This window comes from Meriones unguiculatus, chromosome 6 (assembly GCF_030254825.1).
Source record: "Meriones unguiculatus strain TT.TT164.6M chromosome 6, Bangor_MerUng_6.1, whole genome shotgun sequence".
Classification (NCBI taxonomy): Eukaryota; Metazoa; Chordata; class Mammalia; order Rodentia; family Muridae; genus Meriones; species Meriones unguiculatus.
The window spans coordinates 67,284,730-67,311,906 of record NC_083354.1 but is presented as its reverse complement, the minus strand read 5'-3'; the positions used below and the strand labels follow the sequence as shown (position 1 = coordinate 67,311,906).

At 42.7% G+C, this 27,177-nt stretch overlaps 1 protein-coding gene across 6 annotated transcripts in view; it reads right to left on the bottom strand.

The window, feature by feature from the left end:
* Positions 1-26,594, bottom strand: part of Ap3b1 (adaptor related protein complex 3 subunit beta 1) — a 214,871-nt gene extending 188,277 nt beyond the window's left edge. Inside the window, exon 1 of one of the 6 annotated variants that reach the window (XR_009592381.1) lies at positions 26,000-26,594. Coding sequence is in view for 4 of the 6 variants with exons in the window: in XM_060385579.1 (XP_060241562.1) it covers positions 26,000-26,127 (128 nt within the window). In the remaining 2 variants the exon portion in view is untranslated. Of the gene's footprint in view, positions 1-25,987 lie in introns of all 6 variants that reach the window. The other 5 variants (XM_060385579.1, XM_060385578.1, XM_021654248.2 and 2 more) reach the window with 5 other exon arrangements.
* Between the last annotated feature and the right edge of the window lie 583 nt (positions 26,595-27,177).

The following is a 27,177-nucleotide window of genomic DNA, read 5'->3' as shown; positions in this document are numbered from 1 at the left end:
TAAAAGTATTTCATTGCTACTTCGTAACTGTAATTTTGCTACTATTATAAATTGTAATATGAAACCCCTGTGAAGCTGTCACAACCCAGAGGTTGAGAAGCACCAGCCTAGAGGGGAGCAAGTGAAACTAACTGCAAGCACTAGTTCATGAGCTCCTGTCAGTCTACAGCAAACGGAGAAATACATCTTTAAAAGAAACCCCCTCACATGGCTCCTTCAAGCAGCACATTCAACCAGCAAATGAGAACAACGAGAAAGATGGGCCAGTGAGATGCTCAGCTTTTATGTGAATTAAATAGTAGAAATAGCTATGTATAAGAACTGCTGGGCTGGGGAGATGGCTCAGTGAGTAAAGACATCACACATGTAAGCCCAATGGCCAGAGCCAAAGTCCCACAGCCCACTTAAAAAGCTGGCAGCAATGGCACACATCTACAATGCTAGCTCTCCACGGTGAGATGGGAGGCAGGTGGGAAATATCATCCAGAAGCTTCGGCCAGCCATCCTGGAGCACATAGCACATCTGCACGAATGAGAGAGACCAGCCTCAGGCTGTCCTCTAAGTCCATATGCACACTATGGAACATGTGCCCCCCACAAAACAAATAAACAAAAAGTAAATAAATGTTTGGGGCTGGAGAGATGCCTCTGCAGTGAAGAGCACTTGCTGTTCTTCTGCAGGACAGGGATTCCATTCCCAGCACTTCCAAGATGGCTTACCACCATCTGAAACTCCAGTTCCAAGAGACCTGACCCCCTCCTCTGACCTCTGAGGGCACCAGGCTCACATAGAGTATACATACATACATGCAGGAGAAACACTTGTACACAAAAAATAAAGCAAATAAACCTAAAATGTACATATTTTAAGAGAAAAGGCTGTCTCTGAAGACATACAACTACTAAATATGAAAATGCTATAAACTCTCACTGTAGTAAACTTACAACATCTCAGGCTCTTTAAAACTGAAAAACAAGAGAAAGCAGGGATTAGGGGGAATGGTAATGACACCTCAAGGAAACTTTTCCCACTGTTTGGTCCATTTTCCCATTTTCCATAATGATATTTGCCTAAGTAAAAGACAAGAAACCTTTTAAATTATATCCAAGTTAAAACACACACACACACACACACACACACACACACACACACACAAATGGAATAGAAACTAAATAAGAGATGATCAGACACCCAAATGACAGAAAAGAGGAAACCTTTCTCCTGTGTTTCCCTTTCCTTTTCCATAAGAATGTTCCAGAACTCTCCTCCCCGGTGTTACCTGGAGAGAGAAATGAACAATGATGAAGAATGAAACACCAATTTTATGACCTGCCAACCTCTCACCCAGGCATCACCTTGTTCGGTCCTAGTGGAAACCTGACTAGTTCCTCTTCCACTCAAGCAGACAAGGCCTCTACTAGCCACCCTATATCCTGACCTGTTTGCTCACACTAAAAACTAGAGAACAGGATGCGGATATTAAAGACAAAGGTTTGGTTCCTGTTTAACAGAAAAGACAGTCTTCGAAACAAACAAGGGTGCCTTTTGTGTTGCCCCAGGAAAAAGCTAGTAACTCTGACATCCAAGGGAAAGACTCCCAGGTTGATTCAGCCCGCTGCAGTGCCCAACCTTCCACAGCTGTCACAATGACCTCCCACCCAGACAGCGAGTGTAATTACCGACCCTTCCCCAGCTTCCCTTTGCTTGTTACCAAAGCGGGAAGAATCAGAAAAGCTCACACCTTCCGGCTCACAGGTACACTGTCGCTTCCTGCTCCTAACTTTCCGCCTCCCGATATATATTCAAACGACCAGCAGCATGTGCTACCAGATGACCCTCAGGGAACCTTATGAAAGAAGGGAGAGACAGAACCTGGAGGGGACAGGAGCTCCACAAGCAGAGCAACAGAACCAAAAAATCTGGGCACAGGGTTCTTTCCTGAGACTGATACTCCAAACAAGGACCATGCATGGAGGTAACCTAGAACCCCTGCATAGATGTAGCCCATGGCAGCCCAGTGTCCAAGTAGGTTCCCTGGTAATAGGGACTGTCTCTGACATGAACTCAGTGGCTGGCTCTTTGATCACCTCCCCCTGAGGTGGGGTGCAGCCTTACCAGGCCACAGAAGACAATGCAGCCGGTCCTGATAGACCTGATAGACTAGGGTCAGAGGGAAGGGGAGGAGGACCTCCCTTATCAGTGGACTGGGGAAAAGGACATAGGAGGAGAAGAGGGAGGGAGGGCAGAACTAGAGGGGAGGTTGGAAGGGGCTACAGCTGGGATATAAAATGAATACATTGTAATTAATAAAAAATAAATTAATTTTTAAAAAGAAATTACAAAATGTTTATATGTTCTGAAATGATGTTGAATTAGCAACGTTTGAAGCACTTGTGCTAAAAAGCTGTACCTTTTTACATGTACATGCATGCTTCTTTTTTATTTACCTGCTTCTTCACTTACTATTAACCTGCAGTATTAGGGAACCAAATTTATTTTTTACATAAGTGACATCTTGTGGTATTAAATGGTATAACTTTTTCTATCCCATTTCAAAAAGTTTCAAGGAACAGGAAACACATTACTGAAAAGCTAAAGCAAACCTTATTCTGACCACAAGGCAAGCTTGTATTCTATCATGAAAAAAAAAAAAAAAAAAAAAAAAAAAGAACCAGAATACAGCCCAAAGCAAAATTGGACCAAGTTCCACAGAACAGCCGGGGAGGTGGAAGTGCATTTGTAGAGTATTAATGACCTAACTCTTTCATAAATCTAAAATCCAGAGCTCATCACGCCCCCACCCACTCCTCCTCTACCCCTTGTAAAGACAGTGTAAATTAAGAGGAATCTAAACCACACGGCACCAGCACTCATTAGTGCCGCTCCAAGCATTACCTGAGAAAGTCCCAGACACGTGAAGAAACGCAGTATACACACTTGGAAACTTGGAAGAGCAATCTGACAGTATAATTTTATGTTTATTGAATCTAATAAAAAAGGGGGTGGTGTTTTACATGCTTTTTTCCACTGCATTTTTCTAGTAATTTATTTTTATGGCACTTTATAGGAGTATTCATCCATGACAGACTGAATTTTTTCAAAGAAAGAAAAGCTCCTCAACAGTTGAGAACAGAGCATCACACAATTATCCTGTCAGCCTTACTGTGGTTTGACTAATAATAACATTCTCTAATTCTAAGAGTATATACTTTGTTCAGTTTTCACTCCATCAACCAACCACAGGACATTCCCTCCAGCTAGGCTCCATCACACTCCTGAACAGCCCCCAACACCCTGACCTTGCTACCACTCTGACCTTGTCTTTTCTAGAACTGGATATCCACAGAGACCACACAGCAACTGGCATTTTGTGTGTCCACGCCAACACAGACTAAGTGATCCTTCTATGACAGATCCATTGTATCTATCAACAGCTTTCCTCAATAATACTCATCCAGGTTTTAGCTATCACAAATCTGTGAATAGTTTTAATTTTTATTTATTTAAGATGACTAGTTTTGAGACAGTGTCACCACAAAGGCCAAGCTGTCTTAGAGCTGAGATCTCCATGTCTCTGCCTCCCTAGTGCTAGGATTACTGGCTTGCAGGAATCACTGTGCCAGGCTTGTTTGTTTTTTGATATAAATGTAGGTATTTATGGGGTTCCATGTAATATCTGATATACAGATACACTGCACTGTTCAAATCAGGGTAAGGACATTTACCCCCTTGAACATTTTCTTTATGGTATGTGTATATCCCTTCAGATCTCTGGGCTTATACTGCAAGGATTTCTACCAACTTGCCGGCCCCTTAAGCATTTGCTCTGTGAGGTCTTTTGAAATATACAATAGTAATCATTACCCAGTCACCCTACACAGTTACCTTCCCTTCCCTCAAAACAGTTCAAGAGCTGTGTACCACAAAGACCAACATCTGAGACTTAAATCTAAAAATAAGGGTGTGGCACACGTGCTAAGGGACAGTGACTTCCATCAGAGGTGTACCCCAATAGAAGCTATCAAAATCTTGTGGAGACTAGAGGAGATACATTCCCCAAAGCTGCAGAAAACTCTGATTACTATTGTGAATGGCCCTGCAGGAGAGGGCTGGGAACTCCACAGCAAGGCTGCTGGCCTTCCCGACAAGCTGTGGACCAGCCCCAGCTCCAGAGATGCTCCAGTCTGCCTACACTTCCTCTCCACAACCTTCAGGACATACTTTAGGCATGTGCCGTTCACTCACTACCAACAAAAATGTAAAAAACAAATTCCAAGCTGGGCATGGTGGTAGACGCCTTTAATCTCAGCATTCCGGAAGTAGATGCAGGTGGATCTCTGTGAGTTCAAGGCCAGCCTAATCTACAAAGGATAGTCAAGGATGTTACACAGAGAAACCATGTCTCGGAAAACAAAAACAAAAAACAACTCCAGCTACTCCAGCCAGAACCTTTAACCATCCAGTCACCTACCATCACCCCTATAAAAGGAGGAACCAAAATCACCCTAGTAGAAACAGCTTTCTCTCCATACGGCTTACAGGACTACATGGGGTCTATGTTATAGGCACTCCCTTAACCCTTGCTAAGCTTTCCCTCCTTACCTTTTATTAAAACTTCTCCCATACAGACAATAATCTCTTAATTTAAAAACCAGTGTAGACATCCCTGAGGAATAACCTTCAGGCTATTCCTCTCGGTTGAGACAAATAAACACTACTTTTCCACCTGGAAGTGCCTGCCTCCATTATGTTCCATTTGCATTTCGTGACATACAAAAGACAAAAAGGGAGGTGGGGGGGGAAGGGATCCCTCACGAAATTTCATTCTAATAAATAAAGGAAAATAAGTGCACTTAAGAAGCAAATTCTAAGTCATAAGACAACACATTACATTACAGAAATGAAGCAAAAAGGCAAGAAGATAACAAAGAAAACAGAGCAAGCTGTTTTAGGGTGGTCGCACTGGACAAAGAATAAGGTCTTTCCAAATGAGAGTTAACTTTGCAGGTGGGAGTGGGACGGGCGGGAGAACAAGACACTGTATGGAAGGCAGCAGTGCAGTGCTTACACTGAGATCCCATTTTTTTCTTTCTTTCTTTTTTTGTTTTTTGTTTTTTGACACAGGGTTTCTCTGTGTAGCCTTGGCTGTCCTGGACTTGCTCTGTAGGCCAGAATGGCCTGGAACTAACAGATATCCACCTGCCTCTGCCTCCTTGAGTGCTGGAACCACAGGCATGCACCGCCCACACTTGGCTACTCTGAGATTTTTTAAAAACCACTGAGCAATGGGTGTTTTTCAAAAAAAGAACTATAATCTAATATATTTAGCAGGGCCTTCTTGGCTGCTATGGTCTAAACATGGGGATCTTCATAGTATAAGGATTTCCAGTTCATGAAACCACCTTGTAAACTGCCATCAAAGAAAGAAGGAAAGAAGGAAGAAAGAAAAGAAGAAAGGAAAGGAGGGAGGGAGGGAGGGAAAGGAAGGAAAGAAGGGAGGAAAGGAAAGACCAGCCATCTTTAAACCAGGTGCACACACAGGACAGACAGACAGGACTTCCAGGCCACCCCTGGTAAGCACAGAACCTGAGAAGCCACATTGTGACTGAAGAGACAAAAACTGAAATTCAGTCACAAGAGTGACTGGAACTTGAAGGGCAAAATCAAAGAAGACAGAAGTACCCAAAAGGTACACAAAAACTGTTTGCACACTTCCTTCAAGTAGCTGGCACATTTTCAGGGTGGAAGATTCTAAGAAAACAGGTAGAAAATGTCCCATGGGAGGGTAAGTATATGAGGACAGGCTTCCTTCTACAAGCTCACTGCTGGAGAAAGAAGGGCAAGAATAAACTTCCCTCTTACCCAGGGATCCCTGGGCTCTTCAAACCATGCAAGAGCCACACAGACATGATACACTAGAGGTACAGAGCAAAAATGACACTGAAAAGAATGTACAAAACTAAAGTGTACTAAAACTAAAGTGGTTACTTCAAAGTGGTCAGCTGACACTGAAGACAGTGTGGAACAGAAACATCTGCCCCCCCCCCAAAAAAAAATTACAACTAGCCAGGCATGGTGGCATACGCCTGTGATCCCAGTACTCTGGGAGGCAGAGGCAAGCAGATCTCTGTGAGCTGGAGGCCAGCATAGTCTACAGAATGAGTTAAGGACAACCAAGGCTACAGAGAGAAACTCTGTCTCAAAAAACATAGATATGGACGGACGGATAGATAGATAGATAGATAGTCAGCCTTCTTGGGTTACTTTTTTTTCAGATTCAGCAAAGCTTTTATCCTACATACCCAGATTCTGATCAAAACTTGAGATAAGGACAGGGATGGGGAGGGGGACAAATGACAGAAACTAAAAGGTAAAGGGAAATGGAAGGAAGGAAAAGAACAAATGTAGAAAAAATTCTATAACTAAATCCAATACTAGAGTCACCAGGTAGAAATTTTTAAATATTAAATATGGTTACAAATCACAACTAAAAGATGGACAAAATAGATAATACAATAAAGACAGCCAGCCAGAAGAATATAAACAAAATAATCCAAAGAATATTCAGAAAGAAAAATACAGGATCTAAAATTAAAAGCTGTCTGGGCAGGTTAACACCAGACTCAGAACTGAAGGCAGGGTCCAGGGAAAACATTAAAGCAAATTAAAGCTCAGAGACAAGACTAGGAAACAGCCCAGATGTATTCTATGTCATCAAAACACCTAACAGCTCTAATTAGAGTCAAAAACAAGGATGGGAAATCAAAGTATAAAGATACCTGAAGAAGTTGTACCAAACTGAGAGACTTGAAGTCACATATTTCAAAAATCTTAGGAAAGAGGAAAAGATAAAGTCACACCAAATGTAGCACTCAAATGACAGAACAATGAGAAACCCGCCTCATTAGCATCTAAAATTAAACACATTAGCTTAAGACAGAGGTCTGGAAACCTCTACAAAGGGCCACAGCCACAACATCACTGATGTAACTATCGCTGATGTACTCATCTCCACTGCAGCATGAAAGAGACAGAGAATGCATTATGGGGCCTGACTATGTCCGAATAAGACTCATACAGATGGGCAGGCCTTCCATAACACTGATGCCAATTCAAAAGACACTATATCAAGACTTGAAGATAATGAAATGAGTTTTTTTTTAAAGATTTATTTACTTATTATGTATACAGTGTTCTGCCTGCACGTACACCTGCTCACCAGAAGAGGGCACCAAATCTCATTTTTAGATGGTTGTGAGCCACAATATGGTTGCTGGGAATTGAACTCAGGACCTTTGGAAGAGCAGCCAGTGCTCTTAACCTCTGAGCTATCTCTCCAGCCCATGAAATGAGTTTTTTAAAGACCTGGAATTAAAAAGAAATGGGAACATATAAGTCTAGACCTACTAAATTACAATATATTTAACTTGATGCAGCATTGACACTGCTTGAAAGAAAAGCAGGCTTTACTGTTAGTCACAGGGATTTGGTATAACCCTGCAAATTAACATGTTATTTGGTGTAACTCTGCCAAATCCACCATAATTTAATGTTCAATAAACTTTGATTTATAAGTCTACTTCTAAAAGTTTTTCTTGTAAGCAGATAAACTCACACCAGCTGTGTGCAAAAATATATACTGTAGAACTGCTTATACCTGACAAAAGTGAATCAACCAAATGTCCTCCAAGAGGAGAGTTACTACCTCAAGGAATACAGTATTGCAGTTAAGAGACTGAACTTGTTTCATACGGTTATATAGAAAGATCTCCAAAATTTATTAAGTAAAAATAAAGACACAGAAAGAACTGTGTGTGTGGCTACATAAGATCCTTTGATTTCTTTCTTATGAAAAAATACATAAGAACTTGTTCATTATGGTTAAGTGTGACAATATGAGAGTGGAAGCTATACATCATCTGTTTATAACATGTAATTAACTCAGCTCCAAGGTTTTCCATAATTTACCAATTTCACTTTTTTTTGCTGTCATATTCAGAGACAAAGGCTGGATGAAGTGCATGTAGCTGGCATTATTCCCATGGAACCAATAAAGAAACCAGTACAGAAAACAAACTGGAAGAGTCCATCTGACCGTACTCAACTTGTGTTAGCACACAATCCGAACACTAGGATTGGTAAAACACAGAATTAAACAAAACTTATTTTCAAATCCAATACTGTAAAGAACCACACAAGTAATATAAACTTGTTAATCACATTCTACCATGAGAAAAAAGTTACATATTTTCTTTTAAACTCTTAATTTTATACAAAGAAAATAGATTGTTGGAACTATAGTAAATACTGATTGTAATTATTCTCAGTGGCAATCTAAAATGTCTATGATATACTCCTGCATGAGTCAAAGTACATTTTATTTTCACTGATAGTACTTGGGCTGTATTTGGTTAACATTAACTCATATAGATTCATCAGCTCAAAATTAGTCAGTATTACAGAACAGTACACTCCATGCACACAATTTATCTTTGCTGGCTCATACACCTCTTTGCCACTGGCATGCCACCATGATAATAGGCATGATGCCACAGCAACAGATGGGCATAAACACAGACATGCCAGGGCAGTCAGTTGGTGCATCAAGTCTGAGTATTAGTATTCACTCTTCCTCCAAAAAATTCATAAACTACATGACAGTAAAAGTTTTCTACAACAGCGTTAGTAGGACATGCCAACTCAAAGCTAGATTAATTTTTAAACTCTTTTTTGAAAAGAAAACATGTTTCCAAGGCCACAGGAGGTTAAGTTTCCCATCTGATGTGTTGGACCAGCCTTCCGCACAGGGCAAACTGTGGAGACTGCTATGCAATCTCTACTTGAGATAAGTCTGTCCCTAAAGCTCTTGAAAAGGTATGTTTCTAACACTCAGCTTTGAAAAGGTGACCTGGTGACACTGTCAAGCCTACAAGTTCTATGGAGTTGCAACATGTGTGTTCTTACACTACTGAATTCTACCCTGAGGAGGGCTTCACGCCACGGTCTGGGCAAGAATGGCCAGCACAACACTGGGAGTGGTACGGTACCTACCTGTAATCCCAGCACGCCTGGAGGTAGGAGCATCAGAAGCTCAGTCAGCCCAGGGCAGCCTGGGCTTGTCTCAAAGGAAAGGAGGGTGCGGATATGAAATGGTAAAAATCAATGTTTTTGTTGCAGATTTTTTAAGTCATGTGGTCACTCCAAGTGCCTGATGAAGGCTTCATAGGCAGATCTAAAAACAACAAAAATGCCCCAGCCCTCCTACTTAACAGGATGTAATTTATTTTATTTTATTTTATTTATTTATTTTGGTTTTTCTGTGGTAGAGTTTCTCTGTGTAGTCCTGGCTATACCAGAACTTACTTTGTAGACCAGGCTGGCCTTGAACCCAGATCCACCTGCCTCTGCCTCCAAAGTGCTGGGGTTAAAGGCGTGCACCACCACCACCACCTAGCAACCAGAATACAATCTAAAACTATAGATCATTGAAAACAGATACTTACCTCCAATTGTCTTTTTTAATTTTAATTTTCCTTATTTTAGTATGTTGGGGAAGGGTGTGCCACGGTGAGTGTGTTGTCAGGGGACAACTCTGAAGTCTGTTCTCTCCTTCCACCTTTGTAAGGGGTATGGATGGAAGTTGGTAGTCTTGTAATATTAGGCAGCAAATGTCTTCAACCACTCAGCTATGTCATTTTAAAGTGGGATAAGGGGTGAGGAATAGAGGGTGGGACTACTAGCCAAGGTGGCTGTGACTCAGACCTTTAAATGAACATCAGGAAAGGATAAAGGGCATTCCAGAAGAAAACTAAGAGTGAAGGTACAATACTTGTGAAGGTACACTCAATGGCTCATTTGGATAAAAGAAAAGATCAGGGGAAGCTGGAGGCTTGAGGGGTGGCTGTGAGAGTTGAAGGAGGTTGGACTTCAGCTGCCATCCTAAAAACAAAGTTATTAGAAGTGATTACTACAGTGATGCTTTAGGGTTCCTCGGCCCACTTAAAGTTAACATTTTCCACAGCCTGCTCTGACACCAGGAAAGACAAGCACATGAAAACTGCACAGGGGAAGGAGCCCTGAATTCTCAGGGACAAATAAAGCCATAGCCTTCCAAAGTATAAGGAATAGGCCCATGTTCTCAAACAACACAGGAATTAGTTTACTATTCTGGAAAGAGACCTTTTGTGTAATCAAAAACAGAGTCAAAATGGAGGAAATAGGGGCTGGAGAGAGGGCTCTGAGGTTAAGGGCACTGGCTCTTCTTCAACAGGTCCTGAGCTCAATTCCCAACAACCACATGGTGGCTGATAACCCTCTATAATGAGATCTGGTGCCCTCTGCTGGTGTGGAAGCAGACCACTGTATTTGTAATAAATAAATAAAATAAATCTTTAAAAAAAAAAAAGATGAAATAGTACCAAGTATACAATGACCAAAAGATGCTGAAGGTATGGTCCACAAAGAGGGAACCTAAGAGTCTCTGGACATGAAAGCAATGGTATACTCACAGAAACACATGTACACCCAAGTCCAGAAAAGCTTCTGGCTGAGTAACTGGTGTCCACGGTACGAGTTACCAGAGGCTCAGTGCAAATTACTGAGACATACAGGCCTGGTTCAGGGGCACAGAGATCCCCACAGAGTCATGTTTGGCTGGAGATGGAACTTGGTGGCAGAGCCCCTGCCTAGCCTGTACAGAGCCCTGGTTCACTCCTCAGAGGGAGTAACATGTCTGGGAAGACTTAGAAATTCTTGACGTATATGAAAGGAAGGGCCAAAGATTACTGGAAAAAAAAACAAAACTATATAAAGCTGGGCACAGTGATACACACTTTTATCATAGCACTGGGGAGGCAGAAGCAGGTGGATCTCTTTGGTCACAACCAGCCTGGTCTACACAGAAACTTCCAAGCTGGCCAAAGCTACATAGTGAGGCCCTAGCTAAAGCAACTATATAAGGTGTATACATACATACATACATACATACATATGTATACATATGTATGTATGTATATATGTATATATATGTATGTATGTATGTATGTATATGTATGTATATATATGTATGTATATATATGTATGTATGTATGTATGTATGTGCTGGCTCACATCTCCAAGCTGAGAACAGAGGCTATAACATGAGAGGGATGGTAGCATTGAAAGGCAGAGAGAAAAAGACAAAAATAACTGTTTCATTGTTGCCAAAAGTACACACATTTTCACCAATCTCTGTTCACAACTTTAAAGTAATAAAGAGGAGGTATTCAATTACTTACAACATATAGTGGAAAAAAGAAAAGAAAAATTAAAATAGAGGCAAGAGAAGATTAGGGCCCCAAAGTGATGCCACACAGTTCCACACACACTTTAACTAAGTACTATAAATTTTGCTCTGAGTCTTCCAGCTGTCACAGAACCCTGCCATCTTGGCTTTGTCACCTACCATTCCTCCACTCCACTGAGACACTTTAACCTGGCTATTCTAGGCGCTCCACCTTAAGCTGAAAAGGCCATCTCATGCCATGATTTCTAACTTCCTTGCCCTTATAGTCTTAAGTTCAGCTGGCCACTTCCACAGTCCGAAGCCTTATGAACACCCAAAACTGCTCAACCTCTGAATCATTAAAATCCTATGACTTTTAAAATCAGTCTTTTACTTACCCTTACAGCAGTCTCAATCATTACTCCTCCTACATCTTTGTCTTCTTAAAAACTTCTAGTTCAACAAGTAAGTTTTCCCTACTATTCTTCCCACTCCAGCCTATATATCGTTTTTAACCTAGCATCTTTTGGTACCAATATCCTAAACTTCTTGTCCAAACAGACATTCAAAGTTCCCACTTAACAGAACCGCAGTCCATACAGTGAACCTTGACAACTGAGCATTGCCAGAGAACAGGACAACACAGACAAGGCTCTAATCTCAGTCACCACACGCCCTAGCTGCTCAGTCACAAGCCTCCAGCCTCCACTGTCTCACCAGCTCTCCACTGCCCGCAAGTCTTCTCCAGCCATGTCTCCATTTCTCTGATGACCTAACCATCTGCCTTTTCACGTGCAGACTCCAAATCCATCCTGTCCTCCTCTGCTGTTACCTGGCTCTCTCTCTTACATTCCCACCCTCCTCTACTGTCTCCTTCTGCTCACCATGTTGGCATCGTCTATCCTTTCTCAAAAAAAGCACCCAAGATTCTGTGTCTTCCTATAGTCGCCTATTTTCTCTCTTCCCTGGAAGCCAAATTTCTCTAGAGACATGGCCATCTTTCACTTACTGCTCATTCTTTTGTCCATCTATTACAATTTGATTTCCAAGATACTTTTATGTTGCTTCATCACCACAAGGGTCACTGACAAATGCTGAGCCACCAAATCCAATCACATTTCCTGACCTCACTGTCCTTCACTATCACCAGTGGCTAGCTCTCCTGCTGGTAGACCTTCTAGAAACACTTTTCATTTCTGCTGGAAGTTCTCTTCTTTCAGAAATGAGCTTGAGAGACTGCCTGAAAAGAACAGAATGCCTGGAAGGTTGGCCAGGGATGCAGCTCAGGGTACAACTCTGGCCCTGCAGACACACAAGCAAGCAAAAGCAAACAGTAAATGTTAACTAAAAGTTTAAGACAAAACCTTATCACCTTGTACTATATAAACACTGTTCACAAAACCCTGAAGAATTCACCTGGTACTTATTAACCTTATTTATTTTTGTACGGTCACATAAAAGGTACTTTATATAATTTAGTTATTCCAGATACTGGTGAAATATGATTCAGAAAAAAACAGCAATACAAAAACAGCAATAATTTGAAAAATGAAAAAGTACAGCAATGGTTAATGTGAAAATTATCAATGATTTTATAATCATAAAAGCAGAAAAGGGCAAAACAAATCTTTAAAAACTCAGTGGATCTTAATGGTGTTACAATAGTGGTACTAACTACTGTATTATATATCAAGCAAGCACTACTAACTGCATACGGCTATTAGTAAATACAAACAGTTTATCTTAAATAAGTTAACAGTCTACATTTAACAGTTTGTTAGACCTTTTAATCCTCAGAGGTTCTACTGCTACCTTCATCCCTATTTCACACCCAAGAAATTCCGGGGCCAAGAGTGGTTAAGTAGCCTGCCTCGCACACCAGCCACTTTATGACAGGCTTTCCCACCAGGCAGACTAGCCCAAGGGGGCATGGCTGAGCAGCATGCCCTCCTGCCTCAGAAGCTCATAAAAAGTCAGATACCCATCTTTTTTCTTTCAGAAGATCTGGCCTTTGTGGCAAATCTTAACCACAATGCATTAACTGTGTGTACAGTCAACTCCACAGCTTTCTCCAAACTGAATTCTCTGTTCTTGGCTTTCCAAGTGAGCGCTAGTTCCTCCTTCTCCTCATGGAGGCTTTACCAAGAGTCCACGCTGGCCTTTCACATGCTTACTCAATGGGGTCCAACATCACCTAGTAAATGGTAACTAGCAGATGTCTGTCACCAGCCTAGGTATGAAGCTACACCTGCCAACATGACTGCTTAAGAGATGTTTGTCTATCAGTTCAAACTCAAGCAATCTAAAACAGAACTCAACACCCCCCCCTTCCTCACTTCAAACTTGTTCTATTTGTTTTTCCAACATCATACAATACCATCATTCATGCTGGTCCAATTTAATATCCCATACGTGTTGAAAACAAATCTCATTAAATTCATAATTCTACTTAGAATTCCTTACAGGTCCTTACTGCACAAACTTCCTTATAGTACAAACAAAGTCCAAAACACTCAGCACAGAGTGCCACATGATTTGTATGCAGGCTCTGGCTACCTAAACCTCATCCTTCATTTCCTCCCAGCTCTGCACTCTGCTCCAACTGAACTTTCTCATGTTCCCAATGAGCTCTACATCACTGCCCATAAACCAACAGTTGTCCTTGGATGTCCTGTGATAAAAGAATATATCTGGGACTGGAGAGATGGCTCAGAGGTTAAGAGCACTGTCTGTTCTTCCAGAGGTCCTGCGTTCAATTCCCAGCAACCACATGTGGCTCACAACCATCTATAGTGAGATCTGGTACCATCTTCCAGCCTGCAGGGACACAAGGAGGCAGAATACTATATAAATAATAAATAAATAAATCTTAAAAAATAAAAAAGAATATATCTGCACTATCCCTCTACCCAATATGGTAACTGCTAGCTACAGGGTCCTACAGACTCATTCCAGTGGGAATGAGAAACTGAGTCTTTGATTTCAATTAAAGTTAAATAATTCCATTTGGCTAATAGCCCTAATAAACAGCACAGCTCTGAACCTGTGTCTATTTGATTCCCTCTGCAAGCTACAGACAGGTACATGAGGAAATACTCATTCTTCCTTAGGTAATTCTATCATAATTAATAAGGTTTCATTCTCTGTGTATGTGTATGAAATATATATTTTTGCATGCCACAGTTGTTTATTCTACGTCTGTGTTCACTATCAACATCTAAAATGCATATTTCTTACAAAAAAGCCCCATCCAGGGAGAGTAGCAGAAAAGGGAGGAATCCAGTCTCTACGGAGTTAACGGGTTCTCTCTGGGCATCAAATGGGGCTTATTTTAGAGCTGGTGAGCATGTGCTAAGTGTTTTGTGTTGTTCCCATGGTTCTCCTTCTTTGTGTTTGGCGCTCTCCATCAGCTGGTCCCATAAACAAGGATGGTAGCAGTTGCTGCCACCTTACACAAAACCCGTTCACACATCTCTCCTTGCATTGCCTTTTCTTTGTTCCCTGTAATAACAATTAACTATAATTCCTCACTTTTATCTCAAGTCTACTCGGACGTGGCACTGTACCTAAGATGCTGGTCAAGATTATCAAATTTGACAGGTGGTGGCAGCACACACTTTTAATCCTAGCACTTGGGAGGCAGAGGCAGGAGGATCTCTGTGAGTTTGAGACCAGCCTGGTCTATAGAGAGAGTTCCAGGACAGCCAAGGCTACACAGAGAAACCCTGTCTCGGGAGGTGTGGGGTGGGGTAGGAGGGATTACCAAATTCTCCACACCAACCAACCCAAACTCACTTCTCAGTGGTCACTTTCCCTGACCTGTCTGTATGCTCTGACCCTGTTAACCCAAAGATGTCCTAGTGCATCGTGCTCCAGCTCCTTTCTCTCCCCACTCTCACCCCATGGCATCTCCATTGTGTCTCCAGCCTCGTTCCTCCTTTGCACTCCAGATCCATACTCACAGATCCAGCTGCCTACTTACCAACTCTACTTCCATACCCAACACAACCTTCAACCTTAACGTATCCAAGTCCCTGGCCGCTGGCTTTGCGGTTTTTGTCTGTCTGCTTTTTTGTCTTCATATAGTCATCTTCATTGTGTTCAGTGGCAATTCTAAACTTCCACCACATACGCAAAACGTTGTTTGAATAGGAATGGCCCCCAAAGACTCATGTGTTTGAGTGGTAGCACACAGGGAGTTGCACTATTAGGCTATGTGGCCTTGTTGGAGTAGGTGTGGCCCCGTTGGAGGAAGTGTGCCACTGTGGGGGGGAGGGGGGCTTTGAGGTCTATGCTGAAGCTCCACCCAGTGTGGAATCCAGTACCCTTCTGCTGCCTTTGGGTCAAGATAGAGAACTCTCAGCTCCTCCAGCACCATGTCTGTCTACACTTTGCCATGTTTCCCACCATGGCGATAATGGACTAAACCTCTGGAACTGTAAACCAGCCCCAATTAAATGTTTTCTTTTTTAATACCTGCTAGAGGCTGGAGAGATGGCTCAGTAGTTAAGAGCACTGTCTGTTCTTCCAGAGGTCCTGAGTTCAATTCCAGCACCCATATGGTGGCTCACAACCATTTATAATGAGATCTGGTGCCCTCTGATGGCTTGCAGGCATTCATGCAGGCAGAACACTGTATATATAATAAATAAATAAATAAATCTTAAAAAAAAAAAAAAAAGACCTGCTGTGGTCAGGGCTAGAGAGATAGCTCAGTGGTTAAGAGCACTGGCTACCCTTCCAGAGGTGCTGAGTTCAATTCCCAGCAACCACACGGTGACTCACAACCATCTATAATGTGATCTGATGCCCTCTTCTGGTATACATACAGATAGAGCACTCACACACATTAAATAAATAAATAAATAAATAAATCTAATTTTTTTTTAAAAAAGAACGACTGTGGTCATGATGTCTCTTCACGGCAATAAAACCCTAATATAACCACTGTATCTTACTCTTAACCCATTTACCATCGCTAAAGCATCAGCAAGATGTTTGATCATCTTCTTGTGGTGATGATTTCAGACCTGTAAATAACTACTAGTTTAGGAGGAGTCTTTTAGATCTTTTAAAAGTTAAAGGGGTCATCTTCCTCAAACCCCACAATGGCATTACTTCTTTCTCCAGTTCTTAATCCACTCCAAGAACAGAGAAGGAAGGAAAATATCCCAAGTCTTTTCAAGGTCCTTTTGCAAGCTGGTCCCCCTCCTGCATCCCAAACCCTACCTCTTCTCAACTCATATTGTTTTTTCACTGTTCCTCCCTTGCTTTCTCCAGCCACACTGGCCCCTCTCTTGATCCTCTCATGGGTCAGAAATTCTCCTGCCTTGATGCCTAAGCAATTGTTATTCCCTGTGGATGAGCAGACAGCCACAACACTCCCTCACCTCCTTCACTTATGCCCACAGATTTTCTCCTGGCTCTACACTGGAAACTCCATCCCAACCCCACTCTAAACTATCCTTTACTCCACCATCCACTGCATTTTTTATCATCAGATGGCCTCACGGTAACTTGTTTAGTGCCTATCTTTTCCAGCTAGAAATATCAACTCCAGGACAGCACCTTATTCACAGCCTACTCTCAGCATCAACAACAGTGGCTGGAGCCACTGAGACAACTTGGAGGGCAAAGACATATGCCACCAAGCCTTCAGTCTGAGTTTGATCCCCAGGACCATTTGGCAAAAAGAGAGAACCAATTTCCAAAAGCTGTCCACGGATCCCAATATGGAATGGAACATACTTACAGGTGCATGCACATACACATATACACACACACAACACACAAAGAAAGGGGAGAGGGCAGAGGAGAGAGGAGAGAGAAGGAAGAATATTTTTAAAGAGCAATGCCTAGCATTCAGACATTTCTATGTGTTGAATCAATCAATAAATTACTTCTAAAATGTTTTGGTTATTGAAATAGATCTGTCACACAAGTGACACTTAACAGTTACCCATGTTCTAAACATATTCTGCTTCAAACTCTCCAATGGCTTTGCTTGGCTGTACAAATTCCAAACCCCTTAGTTCTGGAGCCTGTACAAACTGGCCCCACCTTGCACTCTACTCCTTACCATTCTGCCCTCATGTACCAATTTCTTCCCCATCCTTCAGGATCATATTCTTCACCCATTCCAAGAGCAAAGATGATGCACTCTGCCAAACCATGGTTTTGGAACCAGCTTCATTTACTGCCTCCCCCTTGTTTGACCTCCATGCCCACACATTCTGCTGAAGGATTAGATGCTGGCCTTCGGATTAGGAGATCAGCTCCTATCAGCAATACAAAATAATCAGCCCCTCAGTGAGCAGGCATTGGCTACAAAATGTCTGCTTGTGGATCTGTAGACTTGTTACAGCTGATTTGCTAAATGTCTTTCCTAAATACAACCAGCACTGCTCATAATAAGAAATACAAAAAATCATTTCCTCCCTGATTATTCTACTTTGGGCTCTTCACTTTAAATTTTCAATTTGGACTGGGGGTAATTTGTTTTTGTCAGTGGTTCATTTATGCACGATGCTGTCATATTATTTTACTACGACACATTTGTCATTCTGTGAGTGTAACTTTAACACATTAAAAAAAAAACATTTCAGTGAACCATCTGTCTGCTTTTTGGTATTGCTGATGTTTAAAATCATTCCTTCCCAGAAATAATGCTCAAAGCTCTAAATGTCTCCTAAGATAACACTACCTCACAGCTTGTCATCTGACAAACCAGAAATGTAACAATTCAGATTATTAGACATTTCAGTGATCTTAAAGTAGCCTCTATCAAGAGGTAAGCAGTTTTCCTGGCTGATTTGCTTAAGTATCAAGTCAGAGCTGACTCTCCTCCAAGAATGAGCCCACATGAAGCAAAGCAAGAGGAAACACTATAGAAAGTAGGGCTCTGCTTACAGGCATGTTTCATCAAATTTTTATTCATCACATTTAGTTCAAAATGTCTCAAACATTAAATTATATTAACAAATGGCATTTGATACATATACCGACTAGGCAGGAATTCTAACACAATTTAACAGTAATTACCCGACTATATTACTGTCAGGAGATGAATATCTACAGGAGAAACACTGTACACATGGGCTGGGAGTCCAGCTCATGGCAGATGACAAGACCCTGCATCAGATCACAGCACCAAGGCAAACAGAAACACAAAGGAACGTGTATGTGATGATCCCAAGTTTTAATAAAACGTGCCTGTGAAGAGTATGAGACTTAAAATCTTGATTGACATGACAATTCCAAGTTAATGAAACCTTACACTGTCAAGACAAAAGCAGTGCCATGAAGAAAACAGCTATTCCAAACCATTTCAGATGATAAGCTGCCTTTTGTACAGGGGCCACAGAACAACTACCCTCTCCTTACAAGGTGGACGGGATCAAGCCACACGTTTAACACAGAAGACTACATACGAAATCTATCACTGAGCAAGGGCCCCAGCCATCCTGTGTATGAGTGTGTGAGAGTATGTGTGTGTCTTTGTGACTGTGTGTCAGTGTGTGAAGTTTGCACATGTGTGCAGGTATCCACACTGGCTGAAACAAGCTGTCAAATAACTGAAGCTGGAGTTACAGGCAGCTGTGAGCCAGCACTGTCAGTACTGGGAACTGAACTGCAGTCCTCTACTAGGGCAGCCCATGCTCTCAGTGCCAGTCATCTCTCTCCCTAAGCCTCCACATCGGAACAGCACTGACTAATCAGACAGCAATCCTGATACAGTCAGAATCCCTGAACAGTGTAAAAGACCTTAAAATACCTGTCTGGCAAAATTATGAACCAAAAATATATTTTCCTAATCCACTTTGCATTAATTAGGTCATTTCCTATTACAATGTGTGAGGGACTTCTCTAAGTCAGCAGACCCTTAGGGGTCGCATAGCAGATATCCTGCATATCAGGCGTTTACGTTATGATTCATAACAGCAGCCAAATTAAGGTTATGAAGTAGCAGCCAAATAATGCTATGGTTGGGGGCCAGCAAAACATAAGGACCTGTTGGGGGACATGTTGGGGGCCGCAGCATTAGGAGGGCTGAGAACCACTGCCCTAGGTAAATGTTCAACAAGTATCCACTGAGCGTCCAGAATCCCAAGAACACAGAACTACTAAACAAAGTAAACATATCAGTCAGAAATAGCAGAGTAAGAAGAGAGGAAACCTAGCTTTTACAACTGGAACCATAAAGAAGCATTGAACAAAACAATAAAGACATGATACAGGTCCCAGTAAAACAAAACATCCATGGAAACTAAAACAGTAACATAAACGTATCTACAGCCTCATATTATGAGACAGTGACAACATGTAAGCTCTGTCAAGAATAATGTTTTACTATTAGTGAAGGACAGACACCTCGAACTGGCTTATTTTGAAAATATACTTAAGGACATTCTCTAAACAGTCTATCTCATTTGGTGCATGTCTACTGCCTTCCTGAAAGACAGAAAAAGTGGCAGAGATAAAGCTAAACATGCAGCAACTTCATACTAACCAGGTATGTGTGGATCTCCCTGCTCAGCAGCAGTGAGACACACTGGGATTAAAGACAAAAGGGAGGGGCTGGAGAGATGGCTCAGAGGTTAAAAGCAGTGGTTGCTCTTCCAGAGGTCTTGAGTCCAATTCCCGGCAATCACATGGTGGCTCACAACCATATATAATGAGATCTGGTGCCCTCTTCTGACGAGCAGGCAGAACAATGTATATATACATAATAAATAAATAAAAATGTTAAAAAAAAATTTAAAAAGGGAGGGAATGAAGGGATGCCCACAGCTGACAGACACTGTAAAGCTGAGAGTGCAATGAAAATGTACATTAACATAATGCCCACTTCAGGAAACTGTGCAGCCCTTCCGTAGTCACTAAACCTGCTCTGTGGACCTAAAGTCACAAATCCACTCCAACCTCAGCAGAGGGTAACTGCCACCTTAATGTAGGTCAGTAGGTGATGGACTGTTGAATTATTAAATGCAAGGGCCTCTGCTGCCTTCATATTTATCCTCACGCTGCACTTTCATAATTCTTTTATTTAGCAGCAAATGCCTTTTTTCTGCACTGCCCCTCTTATAACAAACTCTCCTTGGTTGGGTCAACTGTCCTCATGATTTCCTATCTGCTGCCCAGAACCTTGAGGTCCAAATCATTCTGATCTGAACATGGATCCTTTCCTGCAGCTCTCCTGGCTTCTTGACCTAAATAATCTCCCACTTTCACCCTTGTGGTTAAAATCTCCTCAGACCTTAGCATCCAACATCACCACTTCAGTGAAGTTCTTAATAGGTTTTCCTTAAGTTAGTATAGATTCTAGTTTAGAAATCACCCTCATCTGGGCACAGTGGCTCATGCTTGTAACACAAGCACTACAGGGAGGTTGAGAATAAAGGGCTGTTTCACGTTTGGGCCTAATGTGGTCTACATATAGTGAGTTCCAGGCCAGTCTGAACAGTCGGAGACCATACCTCAAAGAAAGTGGGACAGAGAGACAGTCAACCAGAGAGAGAGGTTGGGGGTTGGGGGGGAGAAGGGATGGAGGGAGAAAAAGAAAACAGGGAGAAGAGAGAAAAGGAAGAAGGGAAAATGAGAGCACTTTGCTTCAAATACAATGTCTTACAAAAATCTCCCAGAACAGGTAAGTTTTAATCACACCCTTTCTAGAAACAAGGAAACTGAAATTTGAGGAATTCAACCAAGCTTAACAAGAAAACACTGCTACACTGGAAAGCACTAACTGAAACCTAGTCTCCTCCTCCTCCTGAAATGCCCTAAAACACAGGAGACTCCGGAAACCCTGTGCTCTGGTATTACCAGCATCATGCATTTGCAATCACTCTATGTTTCTGGTGAACTGAGAAAGACAAAGAAAGGAGTTGGATGACAAGAAACTAGCTAGATAAAAGGAGTTCTAGCATCCTGTGGTGGTTTGAATGAGAATGGCCTCCAGAGGCTCCTTGGTCCCCAACAGTGGTACTCTTTGGGACTTCTTAGCAAGAGTGGCCTTGTTGGAGAAGGTGTGGCCTTGGAGGATATAAACTTCTAGGAGTGGGCTGTGAGGTTTCAAATGCCCACTCCAGAGCCAGTTTTGCTCCCTCTGCCTGCTGCCTGCAGATCAGAACAGAAAGCTCTCAATACTGCTCCAGGGCCAGGCCTGTCTGCACCATGATGATCATGGACTAACCCTCTGAAACAGGAAGCTAGCTCCAATGAAATGCTTTTCTTTATAAGAGTTGCCTTGGTCATGGTGTCTCATTAAAGCAAGAGCACTAGCTAAGACACATCCCAGAGAACAGAGAGCCAATTATAATTCTCGATGAACGATTTCAGATTTGTTAGAAAGAAGTGAGAAGCCAAAGGCTCTAAACATAAAAATAAGGAGGCAGAGTTGCTAATTTACCCTGGTTTGATCAATACATAATGTACACACGTTGAAATACAATGAGCAGCATAAATATACACATTACTACACGGTAATAAAAATTTTTAAATGCTGACTTAAATTTTGTAATGAGATACATAAAACACACTTCGATATTCAAAAGAATCAGAAAATTGACTAGTCTTATGTTTCATCTAGAAACTGCTTTGCAATTAAATGCTTAAGCTAGAAAAAAATGAAATTATTTCTTTACACGTACACTCAAATAGACTAAGAAAGGTTTTTTCTTTATTTTTTTTAAGATGAAGAAATATAACTTAGAAGATAACTAAAAGCAATGAAAGTTTAAACTATTCGAAAATAATAAGGGGGACAAAGAAATTAGTTCTTTACATTTAAAAGTGAAGAAATAAAGCTTAAGGCCAATAAAATAACACATGGGCATAATTAACGAAACAACTGTGTTAAGGATCTGCTTTCATAAAACTATATAATCCTACCTCTGGTCTTGTTTGAAGGGTTAAAAATTACAGGTAAGATTCTGGAAACAAAAATCAGTAACTGACCAGGAAGAGATCAGACATCCTCGGAACAGTGAGTGAGGACACAGGGTCCCAAGACATGGGATGAGAGAGCACATCTCAGAGGATACAGGGAACAGGTGCACCCCACTCACAACCACAGCTGTAAAGGCAGGTTCAGTCTGGTATCTTAAGACTAGGGGTGGCTCAATCAGTGAAGGCAACCTGAGTGTTTCCCAACACCCACATCAGGCAGCTCACAACCATGTGTAACTCCAATCCAGGGTCATCTGATGCCCTCTCCTGGCCTCTTTGATCACCTCCACTTACATGCACATACTCAAGAGAGACACACACATTCACAGACACAAAAATAAAAATAAAACAGAAGATTCATGTCTGGCTGCTGAAGACTTTAATGACAAAACTAACTACACAGTTTCAATGTTATCTTCCTACAAACGGGGGGGGGGGGGTAATGGTAAAAACAGTAATGACATAGTCAAGGTACCAGAAAATTAGGAAGATCAGGCGTCATTTGTCTCTAGTCAGTTGGAAGACAGATCACCTATGGCAGTGCTCTAATCAGAGCCATACAGCCCAAACCTAACGCTAACAAGACACCAGCAAATCCCTGTTGATTAGCATGCCATAAAATAACTGGCTAGTACTCTTTAAATCTGTCAGGGGGTCATGTAAGACGAAAAAGGCTAAGAAATCATTAACGGAGGTTAAAGAGATGTGATCGCCAAATAAAACACTGTGTGACACTAGACTGGCTCCTGTAATAATGAGAACATCCTAAAAGAAAGAAAAGGGCACTACCAAAACAAAGGGCAAAACTGGGTTATACACTATCCTGTAGCAATATTAGACTTCTTGATCATATCTGTAACCGTGACTGCATAAAAGACTTTTTATTACCAAAAACATATACTAAGGTTTTAAGGATAAAGGGCACAATATAAACAACTTAATCTCCATAGCTCAGAAGACAACAATTCATGTGACATGTGTGTACCTTCCAAGTGTGTATGAACGTGAAAAGAAAGGGACAAGGAGGAAGGTAGAGAGGAAGGGTGGAGAAGGGAGCGGAGGGGAAGGGAGGGCAGCATGTACACAGAACAGCAACTCTTGTTTTATTGGTGATTCTGGACTGGAGAGACAGCTCAGCTGTTAACAGCACATGCCGATCTTGCCAAAGACCCCAGTTTGATATCCAGCAGCACTTCAGGCAGCTCACAACCGCCTATTAACACCAGTTCCAAAGGCATCTAATGCCTTCTTCTGGCCTCTGTGGGTACTGCACAAACCCACACACTGAAAAATAGAAGTAAAAGTAAAAACTTTCGAAATGATTTTAAAGTAAAAACAAAACAAACAGAAATTTAGTGGATTTCAAAATAATCCATTAAAAAGTAGAACAAAGGTGCCAGGTGTGAAAGGTCATGCTTGTAAATCCAAGCACTCAATAGTGTAAGACAGAAGGGTTACAAGTTTGAGGCCAACCTGGGATACAGTGAGATACTGTCTCAAAAGACCTTTTATTTTGGGAGGGGGGCATGTCTGTCCTGGATCTCTCTTTGTAGGCCAGGCTGGGCTCAAACTCACAGAGATCTGCCTGCCTCTGCCTCTGCCTCTGCCTCTGCCATGTGTTTTTAAATAAAAGCTCAGTAGAGATTAAGTGGTCACTTCCAGAATAGGAGTCTATTTGTTTCTACACAATTAGCTCCATTACAATGCAGCTCAGTAGCCAAAATGTTTCAACTCCTAAAAAAAACGTCAAGGTTATAGTATCTATGGCTGCTATTCAAAGTTTTAAATCTTTGCTGATGTGTATGCATTCCCTAACAAAAAAAACAGCATAAATTTCAAGTAGTTAGCAGTACTTGTAGTGCTAGTAACAGTAGTTAAAAGTACAAACATTAAAAAGGACTGAGATTATAATGTCTGGGTTCAAATCCATGCAGCTTTGTGACCTGGGGCAGACTAACCACTGGACTCCAAATACCTCACCCATAAAATGGAATCAGAGAAGTACATGATATCATCCCGGAAGGACTGAGGACTGGTGATGTTAACTCCAGCAGAGCACTCATCAAGGCGAGACCCAGCACACAAACACACGCAAACCCACAAGCACTCAATGTTAGCTCATTTTAATTCAACACTAACTTCAATTACACTATATCAGACCCAACTTCATAGAATCTAAAAGAACACCTTAGATCCTCACAAATGAGAAAAGTAGATGAACAAGTCACATGCAAATTCACCAACTGAAATATTTTGCTGAGAAAAATGTGGTTAGAAGAAACTCCTTGTTAGATCAGTCACCTAAATCCACACAAAGGCAAATAACATCAATCATTTTCTTAAGCTTTCCTATCCTGGAAATAATGAACACAAAGATAATTAATATGCTATATACAAGACAGCAGTCAATAGAGTCAAAATTTAACTGTTTCAAATATTAGCACTTCATAGTCTACCCAACTGTATTAAAATTTGAATTAAAAATGGGTATTGACAGTTCATACCTGTAATTCCAGAACCTAGGAGGCAGATGCAGGAGGATGGCAAGTTCCAGTGTGAGGCCAACCTGAGCTACAGAACTAGACTCTTGTCTATAATCACTTTCCCACCAAATTCTTACTTCTTAAAGATTTATTTATTATTTATACAGTATATAGTATTCTGCCTGCATGTGTGCCTGTAAGCCAGAAAGAGGGCACCAGATCACAGTATAGATGGTTGTGAGCCACCTTGTGGTTGCTGGGAATTGAACTCAGGACCTTTGGAAGAACAGCAAGTGCTCTTAACCTCTAAGCCATCTCTCCAGCCCCCAAATTCTTACTTTATTATAATCTCTTGACACCACAAAACTATCAGCCCAGTTTCTTTAATGTGCGCAATCTAGTAATGGTCTATTAAGTTTCACCACATTGTGTAATGCTAAGAGATCAAAAGTAATAAAAATGTGGACTGTCAAGGTGGTGTGTGCACTGGGGAGGCAGAGGCAAGTGGATTTCTCTGATTTCCAGGTCAGCCTGCTCTATATAATGAGTTCCAGGCCAGCCAAGATTACATGTCAGAAAGGGGTGGGAAACAATAATTAAACATAGTTGTCATAATTCTGTACTTTTATACACAACCCAATCTCCCCCTCTACCCTCCCCCCCCCCCCGTAAGGAAACCTCTAAGGATGTTTTCAATTCTGGGTGGTATCTGACATGATCCCTTAATAACCTTTTAAAAATTACGTGTGTGCTGGTAATTTTTTTAATCCACACTATTTGTAAATAGTTATTTGTAAATAACTAAATTATGATTGGTTCACAACAACCTTCTACTTATATTTTAGCTCAATGCTTTGGGGGCTGATGCAAAGATCATCATGTAAAAACCAAGTGGTAAACCAAGGTGGTAAAACCAGTTTGTTATTCATACAGCCCAAACCACTGCTCAGCCCCTACATTGCAGGGTCCGACGAGCAGCAGACCCTCTCTCAACTCCTCTCCCCAAATACTCTCGTTACCTTCAATAAGTGACTTTCTCAAGGTCTGATCCTGTAGACCTTAAATTCACCAGAAGTTCAAAATTCAAACCCCTTATGAGCTCGGTCAACGGTTTGGGAAGTGGGACCTCGGCTCAACAACTGGTTGTCTTTCCCCTGCCCCCACTAAAGTTTGAAAACCACCAGCGCCGCCTTTGGCAAAAACAGCCTTCCCCGGCAAGCCTCGCCCGCAGCGGGCCCACCTCACCCGCCCCCGCAACAGGAGATGCTCAGGAGCCGCCTCGCGTCCCCGCACCCGGTTCCTCACTTCTTCCAATCGCTGCTGAAGAGGCCGAAGGCGCCCGAGGGAGAGATGGTCGAGGTGGCCTCCTGCCCCAGCTCCGCCGCCTCCCCTCCTCCCGGCTGCTCGTTGTAAGCGAAACTGTTGCTAGACATCGCGGCGGTGCCGGCGAGCGGGCGGGTGCGTCCGGGGTATCTCCGAAGGGCTCGCGTCCCGAGGACACCGCACAAAACTAGTTCTGCGGCCGGAGGGGCGCGCGCCGGCGCTTCCGGGCTCGTCACTGCTCCGGCTGACCCGGCGGCCCACCCCTGCGCGTGCGCACTGGGTGCGTCCGGGCCCGGGCCCGCCGCTCCGGCCTCGCTGGGGCCCGCGCTCCGGGTGTTACTGGTGGCCGGCAAGCCGTACCCGGGACCCTTGACCGGAAGCTGGGAGTTACAACGAGTTTGCAGTAGGGTGGTGGGCTAGTAAGCTGGGCTTGAGGCCCTGATGCGTCCTGCCGAAGGAGATCTCAGAGCCTCCGGGGTGCTTGCTTCACCTCTGCTGCCCGCTGGCTTGGCGGTCACGAGCTCGCTCCCCCAGGCTGGTTTCCGCCCCTCTCCTCCAGCGCCGCCAGACGAGCGGTCTGGATTTGAAAGCTCCTCCTCCCAGGAGTAGCTTGCACGCTCTGCACAGGAGAGGCCGTCTCCCGGCGAGGAGGTGCCCACCTGGAGCTCGAGGCGTGCGTCCTGCCCGCAGCCGAGCCTCGGCAGGCTGCGGGAGTGCCCTCGCCTCTGGGCGCCGCCTGCTCCGGCTCTGGGGCAAATAGCTTTTCAACATCCCCCCCTAAGCAGCGAGATGGGATGATTGCTGGCCGCGGAGCTGCAGCCCTCCAGCCCTCGGCAGCCTTCCCCAGCCAGCCTCCCTGGTGGCTACCGCTCCCTTTCCCTACTCCTGCGGTCCAGAAGGAACTGAGTACCTGGAGCCCGGCAGTCAGCTACCAAAACCCAAAGGTAGCGCCAAACAAATACCAACTTGGGTCCCACCAAGGATCCTCTACTTGACTGAAAGGTCGCGTCATCTCTAAGGAAACATGCTTCTCCCTAGTGCTAGAGAGGAGCCTCCAAACTGATCAAATGTTGGCGGTTAATTAACCTTTCAGTGTACCAGTCCAGACACGCAGTGATAGAGCATCTCAAATGTGTTGCTTCCCAGTGGTGATGATACTG